Source organism: Felis catus, chromosome E1, assembly GCF_018350175.1.
Source record: "Felis catus isolate Fca126 chromosome E1, F.catus_Fca126_mat1.0, whole genome shotgun sequence".
In the NCBI taxonomy this organism is placed as follows: Eukaryota; Metazoa; Chordata; class Mammalia; order Carnivora; family Felidae; genus Felis; species Felis catus.
In genome coordinates this window covers 13,454,181-13,468,615 of record NC_058381.1, presented here as the reverse complement: position 1 = coordinate 13,468,615, position 14,435 = coordinate 13,454,181, and the positions used below count along the sequence as shown (strand labels likewise).

The window sequence follows — 14,435 nt, the reverse complement described above, 5'->3', positions numbered from 1 at the left end:
AGCCCGACGACCAGAGCTCTAGTTGCCATCCATCCCCAGATGTCCCTACCCCACGCCTCAGCAAAAACCCCTTATGAATTCCAGCACTTTATTTGGGCACAAGATGTCAGGTATGGGCAGCTTCACACTGCCCCATTTCCACAGGAACCAGAGCAATGCTTGTTCCCAGATGTGAATTAGTAAGCTAAATCAGAAGTAGAATTGGCACCTCCAAACAGTAAGATAAAAATGCTTTTGTATCAAAGTTGTGATTAAAAAAATATAAAGTTAAACCCACAGGCATAGAGATGGCAATCCTCAGAACTGCCCTGAAATGTCAGGCTTGAATTTCGTCTAAGTCTCGTAAGCAGGTGAACCCTGGGGAGGTCAGTGCCCCTCAGGGAAATGGGGTGCAATGGGGTGAACTGTGAGCCTGCCTGGCTTCCACATGGGCAAACCTCTGTAGCACCTCTGGTAGTGTGTCGAGTCCCTGCTGGGGAAGGCAGGGAAAAACATGGGGCACAGTCACTGCAGAGCTGAGACACAGGGACAAGGCCAAGCCCTACAGTTGGGACTGAGTGTGGGAAAGGCCGGCCCCACCTGGCATCCTCCAACTTTGTGGTGGCTCTCATGAAGTGGGGCCTCTGCCCATCTGGTCACTGCTGAGGCCATGCAGCAGCAGAGTCTGCGGGCCAAACCTGTGGTCACTACAGACTGAATACAATTCAACTCCAGGCCCGCCCTTTCCATCAGTGTCTGCAGGAGAGAGCTGGTCCCAGACGCTCAGGCCAGTGGTGGGAGAGGGGAAGGAAGGCCGAGTCAGGCCAGGGACAGGCCTCTGGGACCAGCTCTGGCCTTTCGGAGCTGGGGCCCAGCACACATCAGAAGCCAAGATGAGGGGCAAACAGAGCGTGGTGGCGTCAATGCAGGCAGGCAGGCACAAGTCAGGGACCGCAGCAGGCTGCTAGGACAGCATGGACTGCTGCACTGCCTTCTGCAGCGACTGCCGCGTCACCAGCAGACGCACCACCTCCTCCGAGCGCTTGGTGAGCCGCTTCCGGGCTTGGTCGTGCGTGACCATGGTCATGTCCCAGCCATTCACCTGGCCCAAGGAGAAAATAGAGCCTACCTCAGTTTTCTGCCCTCTCAGATCTGGAAGCAGGTTGGGTTTTGGGGTCCTGGGTCACCCAAGCAGGCTCCCAAGCTGATGTCTCTTGGCTGAGGGATCACCAAGTACCACAGTTGAGGCACAGAGGAGAGAGCCAACTTCCTCTGGGGGCAACACCAGCAGGGGCTCCAAACAGTTTCAGGGAGCCTCCCAGGTGCCCCAGGAAGCAGGGGCAGCCCCCAACCCAAGTGCTTCAGACCCTGACCCAAGCGTTATTTTCCTCGTCTGGGACATGTGTTACCTGCATAATCTTGTCTCCAATCTGCAGCCCAGCAATTTCAGCAGGGCCTCCTTCAGATACCCGTGTGACATAAATGCCCTGGAAAGAGACAGCCTAGGTCATTAGACTGGTCCCTTACCCAGAAAACAAAGCCCAACATGGCAAACTCCCAGCCAACTCTGCACAAGCCTGCCCCCAGCACAGGCTGTGCCAAGACAGCCTAGGGGAGAGCGGGGCTGCCCCACCGTGCTCTGGTGCCTCCTGTCAGCCTCTTCCTGTTCCTTCTGGACTCTGAGTCTTCCTAGGGCTGGGAGGTCCACTCCCCCACCTCCATCCCTATGTATTCCCACCAGATCATTTCTTAAACCTTCTTAGGGAGGACTATTTGAAAGAGGTCTGCTCCCTACGTGAAGGCCCTGGAAGCAGAGACCCACCATCTCAGGCCTCTGAGCCCAATGGAGAGATCCCAGGCCCCTGGTCTCTCTCACCTTATCTGTCTTGTCTTCTGAGAAAGGATTCTGTGAGGGATCCTGGTCAATTCCACCTCCAATGCTGAAGCCCAGTATTAAATTCTCACCTTGACGCAGCTTGTGAATTTCAACTCTTTGCTGGCAAAGGGAAAAACACGTTGGAGGCAGGTGGGTATGTGGACAACAAATCTGATCTGTGTCCAGCAGTAGCCTCAGGCTGCTAAGCCAGCTCAGAGCCATGCCAAGGGGGTGGGGCCCAGGGCCCTCTTCAAGATTCCAGCTGGTCACCAGCCTGGGAGACGGGGGTGAGACTCAGAACTCAGCCACAACAATCCACCTACGCAAGCTGTCGGAGCCTTGTTCCCCTTCCTATTAGTCTCAGGCACCAACCTTAGTCAACATGCGCTTTAAGCCCCTCCTGGCCCAAGAGCCAGCATGCTATGGCTGCTATGGATTGGGAGGGGAGAGGAAGGGGGCTATGTCCCAGGGGAAGGACCACACAGGGCAGAAGGGGTCAGGCCCTGTGGGGGGAGGGGGGAGGGAATGTAGGTACCTTGCTGAGGCAGCTCATTGCTGAGCCAACGCTATCAAGGGCAAGACTGGAGATGCTCCAGAAAAGCAGAGAAGTTCAAACTTGCACAGAAAGGAGAGGAAGGGCTGTCCTGGCCAAGGGACAAGAGCATAGACTTGAAAGTGGTACAGATACATGTCCATGAGATGAGTGTACAGCATAGGTCTGGAACTGGGTGCTGAGGTAAGGCTGGGGCCAGATCAGAAAAGTTGCGGAGTGTGGGCCCAAGAGGCTAGCCCTGAAGGAAGGAGTTTCTCCCTAAGCCCCAGACCTTGCTGTTCATGCAGTGTAGGAGGCAGAAGAGGGTTCTAGGTCTGTGATCCCCAAACTGCCAAGCTCCTTTCAAAGCCCTCAGCAGGCACCCTTCAATCACCAAATAGTAGGGGTGGGACAAGATCACTGCCCGCCCCCGCCCCCTACCCCTCCCCACCACTCCCCCTCACCCAAAGTTGAGTTCTAACAGGAAGGAAAAAAAACCAAAGTGACTTGATCTGGACGGAGGAAGGATCATTTGCAGCAGGCCTTGAAGGAGTGACAGGAGTCTGGACACCTGATTTTGATTCTGGGCCCACTAGGGCTCCCAGGAGTAAGGTTGGTCATGGTCAGGTTTGAGGCTAGAATGACCACTTGGGTAGTCAGGAGGGGAACGGGTGTATCCCAGAGGTGGGATGTGGAGGCCAGGGAACACGACTACTTGGGAAATGAGGTCAACAGACTTGGGGACTGCCCATAGTGGAGAGGAGTCAAGGGAAACACGCAGCCACCTGGCCTGGCTGAACACAACCATCTCTCAGCTGGTGACCCTGAAGAAGCATTTTGGAGTTCCAGGAGCCACCCAGGCAAGTGTCCAGAAGGCAGAAGGACCTATGGAACCAGAGTTCAGAGGAGAAGCGAAAATGGTTTTAACATTCGCAAAATGGTAACTACATGGGATAGGCAGGAAGCAGGAAGGAAGCCTCCTCCACCCCTTCCCCAATCCAAAACACAAGAGGGAGAGGCCAGACCCCCACCATGTTCAGACATGTTCCTAGTGTTCCCAAGAATTGGAAGGTCATGGTCTTACAGTTTTGAGGAAGGCCTGCGGACCTGCCAGAATAGGAGAGAGGGGAAGCAGGAAGTATGACTAGGCCCACTAGACCTAGGTCCTTGTGCCCAAAAGTGTGAGCTCCTCCAGGCTTGCTCCCCCTCCTCCAAAACAGAACTTTGCACACCATTGACCCACCCTCAAGGTCAGAAGGGAGTACAGGCCCTTGGGCTGGAAGACAAGGCGCTGTCACTGACTCACTAGGTGAAATCAGGCAGGTTACGGCGCCTTTCTGGTGCCTCCCCTACACCCCCTTTTTTTCCATAAGAAGCAAACCTGGCCCCTTCTCTCTGAGGCAGCTAGGGATCTAGAAAGCCAAGGCTGGTGCGGCCAGGGTGAAGCTTAGGACAGCTGTCCCCAGATCCAGAAATGTACTTTCCCAGGCCACAGCTCGTTCTCTAAGCTCAAACTCACATGCCACCTTTATCAGCAGCTTCACACCCTGCCAACTTCTGACTGCAGGAGCTCCGCTGTACACCCATCTGAGATTCTGCGGCAAGTCCCATGGCCTCAGGACTGGGACTTCCATCTGACCCAATGCTGCCTGGCAGGCATTTCTTCTCAGAGATCTGGGTTTTTCCTGAGGACTTCCTTTAGGCCTGGACGTGACTAGACTTCTCTCTGGGACTCAGTTTCCCCACCTCCGCCTTGGAGTTTGCCTCCAGGCTTCATTCAGCTTTGGCACTGGCTTCTGAGTCTAATGTCCCAGCCTGCCTTCTTCCCTCTGCCTAGTCTAATAGCATCTGGCACCCAATGGGGAGGCAATGGGGGGAGGGGGGGGAGCTGTAGGCAGGGCCCTGAGCTAGCCCGAAGTGCCAGGCGAGGAACCTGGACTTTGCCCCAGGGCTAGGGATCCGGGGAAAGTTTGGAGCAGGAGCGAGCCAACTGCATGAGCCTTCACTCTGGAGCGGGCGGCGGAAGGTCCGAACAAGCAAGCCTGGATGGGAGGGATACTGGGCTGCTACTCAGGCTCAGGCCATCTCCACCCCCCAAGTTTCCTTCTGGGCGGCGGCGTCGGCTGCAGCGGAGGAAGCACTTCCTCATTCCAGAGGCTGCGACTCACGGACGTCGGGCCCGGTGCCCGCCCCCCTCGGCTGCTCAGCTGGGGACTCAGGCCTGGGAAGGGGGCGCTCTCCCGGTATTCCCACAGCTGGGGACTTTCTCCTCAGTCCTTCCCGCAGGAAGGAGTCCGACGCAGCGGCGGTAATGTGCGGGGTCCGGCCTCGGTTCAGGGTCTTCAGGAGGCGCTTGGGTCCCAGCCATCTCTGTTGCCTGGCTGGGGAAGACCGCGGTCCCGCTCAGGCAGACCAGAGCCCTGGCGCCGGTTTGCAAGAGCCCTGGGTTCAACGCTTTGTCAACCTGTCTGGGGCGTCAGTTTACCTATCTGCAAAGTGGGGACAAGCCAAGACGAGGAGGAGCCCGCGAGCGCACTCACCACCACAGCGGTGACCGGCTGGCCGGGGATGTAGGACATCTCGACCGCAATCTGGCAACCAAGCGCAGCTCAGTGAAGCCCGCAGCGAAAATCCCAGCGGCCGCGCCCTCCTTGGTTAACAAAGGCAACCCAACTCGGCCCGCCCCCTCATGAATAGTTAGCAGATCCCCAGCCAGTCACCGGTCGGAGCGCTGTTCAGCTTTCGGAAGTCCCTGTGCGTGCGCAGAAGGACGGGGAGGGGGTGGAGCGTGCTCGGAGAGCCCGCCGCGTACGCGTCAGGGGGCGGGAGCGAGGTTTTGGCGCATGCGCAACCTGGTCCTCCCAGCAACCTCCAGCGCAAGATGGCGTGGGGAGGTTGTCTGCCGCTGGCCGTCTGAGGGAACGCTAAGTGTCTGTGTCCGCCGCCGTGTTGCAGGTACCTGGGCGAAACTGGGCAGGGCCGGTCCGAACCCTCAGCCTCCTCTGCGTCTCGCGAAGGTCCGAGATCCGCGAATGGTGGGAGGTCTTGGAAGTCCCGGGGGGGAGGGGCGGCGTGAGCGCAACTCGCCAGGCTCCCGGGGCCACTTGTAACTTGGTTCCCTCTGCAGCTCCGCGAGAAAGCAGAGGCTGAGCCCCGGCGGGTGCGATGGCCGCTGTGGTGGCCAAGCGGGAAGGGCCGCCGTTCATCAGCGAGGCAGCTGTGCGAGGCAACGCCGCTGTCCTGGATTACTGCCGGACCTCAGTGTCAGCGCTGTCGGGGGCCACGGCCGGCATCCTCGGCCTCACCGGCCTCTACGGCTTCATCTTCTACCTGCTTGCCTCCGTCCTGCTCTCCCTGCTCTTAATTCTCAAAGCGGGAAGGAGGTGGAACAAATACTTCAAATCACGAAGACCGCTCTTTACAGGAGGTCTCATCGGAGGCCTCTTCACCTACGTCCTGTTTTGGACATTCCTCTATGGCATGGTGCACGTCTACTGAATGGGGGCAGGGATGACTTTTTTAAAAAACCAGATTGGGAGGACTGTCGCCAGGATTTAACACCGTGTACACTTAGTTTTTAAATTGTTGAATTCGCTGCTTGTTCTGTAACGTTATAACTTATATCTGAAGACGAAGAGTCTGTAATATTCTTCAGATTAAATGAAGCGTAAGACACTTCGTGGAGTTTTTTGCCTACCTTAACTCATACCCCATGTGTGCCGTGGGTGCAAAATTGGAGAGCTGGGACTGGCTTCTGTAATTTCCCTGCATTTACACGTAGGCCACCCAGAGAGGGCCAGTAGGGCCTAAATAAAAAGAAAACTTACTGTTAACATCCTGAGAAGTAATAACAGTTAATATTTATTGTGTTTTCTATATGCCAAGCATTGTGCCTTGTACCTTTTACACCCATTATGTCGCTTAATTCTAGCAATATCCTTATGGGGTAGATATGTTATCCCTCGTTGATGAAGCTGGGGCTCTGGTTAAATATACCTCTGCCATTAGAGGCACAGCTAGAAAGAGGCAGAGCCAAATTTCAAATACAGGTCTTTTAATTCCTCTTGCTGTACTGACGAGTGTACCTTTTCAGATTCCAGCCTTCCCTCCCAGTAACCACTGCTTTCAGGTATGAATGGTGGCATTTTAGTTCCATTTCACCTGGTTACAGCTGGCTGTCATTTCCATTTTAAATAAGTTCAAGCTCTTTTCTAGAATATGTCTAATGGAGATTAAACAGACAACATTGAAGCTAAACTTTGGGCTTGTTTAGAGTGTCTGTCTATATGCTAATCTACAATCCCTTCTTGTCGGGGTTGAGGGGTTACATCAGAATAAAGTGCATATACTTGAGAAATATGTGTTGCGTTAGAGTTATAGTAGCGAACATGTTGCTCAAGGAATTTATAGTTAACTAGGAAGACCAGTATTACCTAATTTCACAAATATTTAAATTATGGTAAGTGCTGTGAAGAGAGCACATAGGAGCCCCAAACTGAGCTCAGGTTGGAGAGTGGGGATCAAGAAAGCCTTGAGGAGATAACACTACATTTGAGACCTCAGAGTTGAAGAACAGTGTTGAAGAACAAAGTTGAAGAGGCTACTTGCAAGAAAGCACATGTGCGGGGGCCATTGGGCAGGAGGGAGTTTGACACGTATCTGGAGAGTTAGAGAAGAGGCCATGACCGGGACCTGGAAGGCTACGGTGGGGATTTTTTGGCCTTGGTCCTAAGAGCAGTTTGGGGGAGCCTTTGGAAGTTTTAGCTAGGAGTGATGCGACATTTGGATTTTCAAAAAAGATCAGCTTTAGATCAGAAGATGATCTGAGAGCTTGAGTCCAAGTCTCCTTTTACACATGGTATATGGTCTGTGGCCAATAACGTAAATGGATCTGGGACCCAGGCCTCCTGAATCCCATTTGGGGCTCTGGACCACATGCTTGCACATGAAGGGAAGAAGCCGGTGAGGCCACAGCTTTGCCTCCCCCTCCCAATGACCTCTAAACCCTTTCTCAGACCCCGACTGAAGAGGCTCACATTCATGGTTTGCATACTCCCCCTTCTTAAACTCCCCCGTCCCCTCAGGGCCTTCTCTGAGTAGATAAGAGAAGATTCACTCCTGATGTGGAGTAAAGGGAGAGTCCTACTGGATATGGGGGCGGGTGAGGGGGTGGAATAAGTGAACTGATTCACTTAACTATTTCTCTATCTCTAGGCAGTTAAGGTTGTTTGAAATGTTAACTGTTAGAAAAAAATACTGCAAACAATATCCATGTCTATATTGTTTTCAGGGAACTTAATAAGCTCCTAAAACAAGATAAGAGCTTGACTCCAAATGCTTTCAGAGTTTTATCAAATTACACTCATTGAATGAAAATTACCAGTTTTATCAGTGCCTTCCTAGTCCTTTAATGTTTGCTCATTTAAAGAGTTTCCTTATTTCCATTTGAATTTCTTTGCAAGAGAATAAGGAACGTAATATATTGCTTACTAATTGTTTGTGTCTGCCTCTTTAGGGCTCACTTTCTCCTTACATTTTCCTCTAAAACACGGGTGACTAAGATGAAGGGAAAAAAAAAATCAAGACATGTTTACAGTTAAAACTTTTTATTGTTTTATAACCAAATAAAAATATCAGAATACATTTATGGGGCAGGTCTCAGATATTGGCTGCCATCTTTCCTCTTTTAATTGTGTGCACTGGCCTAAGGGGAAACAAAGAGCTGGGAGAAAGGTGTGCCTTTTGGAGACGGTGCTCTTGGGTCCACTGGAGAGTATGCTCTGAGAAAAGTTGTGTCATTTGGGTGGAGGGGAGTGGGTAGCAACCAGGTGGAGCCCTTTTCCGGACATGCAAGATGCCATTCCAAGTGGGGTGATTTAGGGAGTCTGCAGGGCACTGTCGTCCACAGCTGGGGTGCTTAGACACCTGGAGGAAGTCATGTTCCCCCTTTACAACTGGTCCCCCAGTAGGGCAGCAAGCCACGGAGAAAGAGCTGATGGGATGGTGGCAAAAAGGCAGCCATGACTGGTCAGTCCTGGTGACCCCTGCATCAGGAGTAGAGGGCGCTTAGCTCTTTCATGGCTCGTCTTGATGGCACGTTGGTAGCACCCAGTTTTCAAATCCCATTAGCCAGCATCATGGCACTCCCAAGGCATGGAATTAATCATTAGGAAACTACTAGGTAGATGGCTTTAGGCCACGGCCTGAATGTAAGCATGGGCGACGGTTCAGGTGATCCTGTAATGTCAGCACGGACAGGAGCTCTGTAGAGGCTGGCGTACTCATCTACCTGGTGAGGCAACTGGTGTCCTGAGAGAAAGGGACTCTCCCAAACGGAGCTCGAGTTCCCACTTCACTTGCCATTTCAAAGCCAGTTTCTGTAAGATTTATGAACCTCCCATTCATGCACCAAGATTATGCAAAGAAAGAGGGGGTAGTGGGAAGCTGTGCAAAAGCAAGGAAACTGGCAGTGAGCAACACTATCCAGAAGCTGTCATGGGGTCACTGGCTTTTCTGAGCACAAGACCCATGACACGTAGGGGAGGCCACCTGGAAAGCTTGGCTGGACTTGAAACCATTAGGTTAGGTCCTCTGTGGCAGTGAAGTTTAATGGGGCAGCCCTTAAGATTAAAGAGAGTTGATGGAAGGAAAGCCTCATAAAACCGGCTTCAGTCACACTATCTCCATCCAGCTCCTCAATTACTCCTCATGTCAAAGCATTTATTTTACACATGTGGTTCCCTTACCTGGAATGCCTCCCCCATCAACTAGACTGCTTTCAGATTTCGGCTTATATGTCACGTCCTGGGGGTAACCTCTGGCTACTCCACTGAAAATTCAGTCTGTGATTCTATGTGTGACCACTGATTAAGGCTCACCTCCTAGACTGTAAGCACTTGGGCAGGGACAGTTTCTGTGTTTCTCACAACTGTTACCAGATTTAGTCCATCACCTGACAACAGGTACTCAATAAATATTTACCAACTGAATGAAAACTGTAGGGAGACATTTTCATTCCAGTGTAAAACGAATAGTACAATTTCCCCCAGGTTATAGGGCTGCCGCAAAGCAATTCCAAAAACAGGCTAAAAGAAACCAGACCAACTCCTAAGCAGTCATGACCCCTGCCCTTTCTGCTTCCTCCCAAATGCAAAAGTATATGAAATCCTAGGGTTTGCTTTAGTGAGGAAGTGAAACACCATAGTAGATCACCCAGATTTTTCACTTTCTATTCAGAGAGCAGGTGGGTTGTTGACAGGTTACCAGTCCAGAGTGAAGGAGCCACTTGCTCCAGAAGGAGCAAGCTTCCCGTTTCGGGGACCATGCCCTGCTCCAGTGGCAAAGCCTTTTGCAAGCCCCTCTGTCCCTCTCTAAAGGCCCCGGTCGGTGGAAGGATGCTTCCCGCCTCCTCTGTGTGCAGAGGAGAACCAAAGCCTTCTGGCCTGAGGGAGGCCCAGAGAGAGCACTTCCAAAGAGGACACTCCTTAGCATCCGGGGAGCTGTGCAAACCAACCATGGAGCTTGCTGAGCCACAGGCAGCCCCACAGGCCTTTGCTACCGAGCAGACCAGACAACAGTTAGTGATGAGCTATAGGTCTCTCCCCTTGGGTTTACACGAGGACTCCTCAGACGGTGGGAGAGGGAGAAGGGAGCTAGCCCGGTACTTCACTGTATTCCATCGTGTCCCTTCCTGACAGAGGAGACTTGATGGGACGTTGCAGCCACCAGGAAAAGTTCATTTCCTGAGAGAGGGCACAAGCAACCAAGCAGATTCTCAGCAAAACAGTAGAGCCTCTTGGCATCAGTAACGTCGCCTTGGGGAACAGGGGTGGGAGGCAGGCTTTTCACTGTCTATTCTTTTGTACCTTTTGTTTGGTTTTTGAATCATATAAGTATTATCTAGTCAAAATATTTTACTTTAAATGCATTGAGCATAATGTCACCTTCCCGGGGGTGGGGGTGGGGTGGAATCCTCTTGCTCTCAAAGTAGAATGTGTGTAAGTCTGACCTGAAATCCGCAGCAGCTGCCAAAGCTGGCCTTCTCCTCCCTCAGAACCAGGCGCTGAGTATCTCCTTAACCAGTGCTCTCACACGTGAACGTTCGTACAAATCACCCGAAGTCTTGTTGAAACACAGGTTCTGATTTCGGAGGACGACGGAGGGGGCAGAGACTGCCGTTCCAACAAGCTCCCAGGTGATGCTGATGCTGCTGGTCCACAGGCCACACCTCTGAGTGAGTAGCGAGGCTCTGCAGCCACTAAATGGGGGAAGCAGCATAGTTCAGCAGTGTGGGGCTGGGAAGGAGGAGGGTAGGGAGAGAGGCTGGGGTGAGGGGCGAGGGCCTCCCTGTTAACAACTACTTCCACCTGCCAAGTGAGCTCCACCTATTCTTATCTCCTTAGCCCTTCAGACCCCGCCTATGAGGAGAAAGCGAGGGAAGCCGGGTAGGGACACTCAGCCCCACAGAACCGCAAGGGAGAAACAACCCAGGCAGCTGGTCTCCCGTTTGGGGGAGACACTATGCCCAGAGCTTCCTGAGGCTAGGCAGGAGGACTGGAGCAGAAGCCTCCCTGCCTCCCCTTCCCCACCTTACCTGGAAACCCTCAGAGGCTGCCTCTCCCCTCAAGGGCTAGCTGCCTCTTTCCAGGCCCAGGCCTTCCCTGGTTGCTTCCTTGGCCACCTATTATTTTATCCCTGAGGGCAAGGCCAAACGTCCCCTTGGATGCCGGCCAAAGTCTTTCTCTGAGGAGCCATCATTCTCAACAGGGATTTGTGAAAGTCTCCGCTAGAGGCTGGAGGAAGGCCAGAGTGGCTGAGCCGGGCTGTGACGTCTGTTGGCTCTGGAAGGAATTACACGTGTGCTCCCCGCACCCAGGGGCCAGGTCAGCATCTCATTTAAGGATCTCTTGGATAGGGCACAGCCCACAGCACATAGCATTCACTGTGTGAATGAATGAATGAACTGAGTTCTCGGAAAAATGAAAACACTCGAGTACCACTCAGGCCCCTGGCCTTCCCCACTTCCCTCTCCAAGTCCTCCTCTTCTAGATCCGAGCCACACTGGCCACTAGGAGGCTTCCCTCCCCTGACACACAACGAAAAGCTTGTAGTAAGATCCCAAGGTGCAGAAGAGATGGCTGTGACCGGAAACACCTGTCCCACGCAAACACAAAGAGTTTTCAGTTCAGAGCTGCAGGCGGTTCTGCCGCAACATCTTCACCAAATCTGTTCTCAGCGAACACCTCTGGCTATGCCTCCGCTGTCTGCAGGTTCTGTAGCTGCTCCACATTCACCTTTCCATTCCCCGGGTGGCCAGACCTGTGTGGGGGGAGTAGGGGGCACACAGAGGACAACTGGGGACCCTGTGAAGAGGGCAGGCCTCCCTAAGGGCAGACTCCACCCGCGGCAGCCTCTCGCTGGTGGCACTGCAGAGAGTTCGCAGAGACGGGCAGACTGGCGGAGTCCCTGGCCACAGCCCAGGTCCGTGTAGGTGCTCGGGCCGGGGCCTCCGGAGCTGTACCAGCAATGAGCAGCTGCCCTGTGGTGGCACCCTGAGGGCACCCGGGCCTCCCACAGCAACAGGCAAGGCCGGTCCCACAGCCAACACCAGCGGGGTGGTCATTCTTCCCTCTCACAGGCTGAGGAGCTCAGGGAGCACATTGGGAGCTGCTGCTGGGACCCCAGCCTCCCTGCCTCCATGCCCCAGCCCCGTCTCTGTCTTCCTCACTTCTCTCCCTCCTTTGCCTGCCTCTCCTTCCCAGTCCATTTCTCACTCCTGCCCTGCACAGGCCCAGCTCCCCACTGGAAGCTGCCAGTCCCTGAGTCAACAAAGAATGAAAGCTGGGAACCAGAGGAAAGTCCCCCGGTCCGGGCCAGTAAATGGATATGGTTTACAAAAGGAGAGTTAGCAGCCCAGCCTGACTGAGCAAGAGGATCCCCTGTGTGCAGCCCCCAGTTGGGGAAATAAAGGGCGTTTACAGGCCCAAAACGGGCCACGTACCTGCTCAAGGACACACAGGCAGAAGGAGAGGCCTAAGGCCAGCCTCCTGACCCAGCCCAGGCTGCCTCCTGCACCAGGCTGAGGTCGCATCTGCAGATATGGCCAGGCTCCCCAGGGAAGGGCAGCCTGCAGGCCCACCTGTCAACATACCACCACCCTCCTAAGGCGAGGGCAGCTCCAGAATTTCTGGAAGGCATCCGATGAGGAGTAGGGGAATGGGGGGCTTGATAAGGCAGAAAAGTATCATGGAGAAGAACTGGATTCTAGAGACATACTGACTAGGTTCAAATCCCAGCTCTGCCATTTATTAGCTGTGTGACTTGAGCAAGCCACAACCTTTCTTGCCTCGGTTTCCTCATTAGAACAGGGACTGTGAGTGTCCACCTCATTAAGTTGCTGAAATGGGTTCATACAAACAAAGAGCTCAGAGAGGTGCCAGGCAGAGGAAGCCTGAGGAAATGACATCGTACTCTTGTCTTAATTCTGGGATAGCACGGCAAGCAGGCTGCTTTGTGGTAACTTAGGGGTGTTGAGGAAATAACGGGGATCACAAAGGAGCTAAAGCACCCCTGTCCCCCACAAAGTCCAGCTTGGGTGGGTGCTCCCGCGTCCCGGATGTCCTGCCTTGTGTCCAGGTCACCCTGGAGCAGGGAGGAGAGGAGAGGGCCAGGCCGTCTCTGCAAGGCTCGTTCACGGGTCCTCAGCCCAGCAGCCCCTCACCTGGCGGGCAGCCATTCTCCTTCTGGCTGCCGCCTCCGTGCTGTGCCTCCGGCTGCTCGGCCAACCCAGGCCCCGCCGCCGCCTCCTCTGCCTCTGGGGTCCCGTCCTGTTGCGAGGACTCAGCCAGGACCCGTAGGACGCTGGGCAGGACAGGACCCAGTTAACCCTGGCCTGCAGAGCCCAGCCCACCTTCCCCAGACTGGCGGGGTGGGGGCGTGGGGCAGGCCCTATAGAGCCCCTCGCCCTGTGGGGGGCACCCCTCTTCCTCCAGCAGCTCAGCCAGGAGGCATGGGCAATGAGGGCTCCGTCTGCGACCAGGGTCGGGGCTGAGGGCTCAGCCTGCATCAGGGCTGGGTTCAGTCCAGGCAAGTGATGCGGGCTGACCCTCCACCTGCTGTCCCAGGCTGCGGTGGGGTGGAGGGAGTGCCCAGGTGCCCATCTGGAGCCCACCATCTGCAATTGCCCATTCTGATCCCAGCTCCTCCAGAATGGCTGGGTCAGAACCCCTTTCCCCTTCCAGTCTGCCCACAGACATCAGGGTTTCCCACTCATACTATGTTCTGCTGCTATGAATACACACATACACACCACCATGCTCAGGGCCCGAGAGAGCCTGGAAATGGCCCCCACAGGAAAAAACGAGAAACCTATCGTTTTCTTCTGTTACCACTCCAGCTTCCCTCAACCCCAGCCAACCAGGACTACCAAGTCCAAGAATCCTAAAACATAAGTGCTAGCACGCTCACGGAGAGAGAAACTGAGGCCCAAGGAGGCCTCGGACTTGTCTGAAGTCACATGGCAGATAGCGGCAGAGTCAGGCCCGGAAACCAGGTCCCCTGCCCATGGCCTCTGGAGGCCTTTTCTTCTGCCAGCTGCTCTGAGGCAGAATCCAGCTCTGTAAAGCATGTTCTCAGAACATTCCACCTTCCGCGGCCCTTCCAGGGGAGCTCCCAATGGCCCTGCCGCCACACACCAAGCATTACCATCCAACCAGGGTAAAGTTTCTAGGCCAGGGAGGGGAGCTCTGATCAAGGGGGCCCCCACAAAGGTCCCCCCAGGCTGCAGGGGAAGAAGCATAACTGACCTCACTTCCTCGTACTTCTTGTCTCGGTAAAAGTGGCTCTTCTTGATTAAGTAGATAAGTACCAAGTCACAGAAGAAAGCCCCCTGCAGCAAAAGAGTTAGGGTTCCTGACTCAGAATCCTAGGTTTCCAGAAAGCACCCTGCCATTTGACACACAGTACCTTCTGTCGGACCCTACAACAACCCCTAAAGAACACCATTATCACCAATCAATAGATAGGAAACTGGGCTCAGAAAGAGGCACC

At 54.0% G+C, this 14,435-nt stretch overlaps 3 protein-coding genes across 15 annotated transcripts in view; 1 reads left to right on the top strand and 2 right to left on the bottom strand.

The window, feature by feature from the left end:
- Positions 1-74: 74 nt before the first annotated feature.
- Positions 75-5,086, bottom strand: TAX1BP3 (Tax1 binding protein 3). 2 transcript variants are annotated; one of them, XM_003996387.5, is made up of 4 exons: positions 4,928-5,086; positions 1,856-1,975; positions 1,389-1,466; positions 75-1,081 (listed from the first exon to the last, which is right to left on the bottom strand). In XM_003996387.5, exons 1-4 carry the CDS (start codon positions 4,964-4,966, stop codon positions 944-946), a joined length of 375 nt encoding a protein of 124 aa, XP_003996436.1. In that variant the 5' UTR covers positions 4,967-5,086; the 3' UTR covers positions 75-943. The 2 variants fall into 2 exon arrangements, with proteins under 2 accessions (XP_003996436.1, XP_006940015.1); XM_006939953.5 differs by lacking the exon at positions 4,928-5,086 and adding an exon at positions 2,391-2,793.
- A 104-nt stretch (positions 5,087-5,190) lies between these two features.
- On the top strand, positions 5,191-6,644 carry EMC6 (ER membrane protein complex subunit 6). Of its 2 annotated transcripts, none has more exons than XM_006939950.4 (2): positions 5,191-5,342; positions 5,515-6,644. In XM_006939950.4, the coding sequence occupies exon 2, from the start codon at positions 5,553-5,555 to the stop codon at positions 5,883-5,885; it is 333 nt and encodes a 110-aa protein (XP_006940012.1). In that variant the 5' UTR covers positions 5,191-5,342; positions 5,515-5,552; the 3' UTR covers positions 5,886-6,644. The 2 variants fall into 2 exon arrangements, with proteins under 2 accessions (XP_006940012.1, XP_006940013.1); XM_006939951.5 differs by having other exon boundaries at positions 5,258-5,404.
- A 1,332-nt stretch (positions 6,645-7,976) lies between these two features.
- P2RX5 (purinergic receptor P2X 5) overlaps positions 7,977-14,435 on the bottom strand; it is a 29,967-nt gene continuing 23,508 nt past the window's right edge. For 6 of the 11 annotated variants that reach the window (XM_045044064.1, XM_045044070.1, XM_045044068.1 and 3 more), the window contains 2 exons: positions 14,192-14,274; positions 7,977-10,644 (listed from right to left, as the gene is read on the bottom strand). In XM_045044064.1, coding sequence (XP_044899999.1) covers positions 10,437-10,644; positions 14,192-14,274 — 291 coding nt within the window. In that variant the 3' untranslated portion in view covers positions 7,977-10,436. Of the gene's footprint in view, positions 10,645-11,265; positions 11,706-13,107; positions 13,248-14,191; positions 14,275-14,435 lie in introns of those variants that run through there. The other 5 variants (XM_045044067.1, XM_045044071.1, XM_045044072.1 and 2 more) reach the window with 3 other exon arrangements.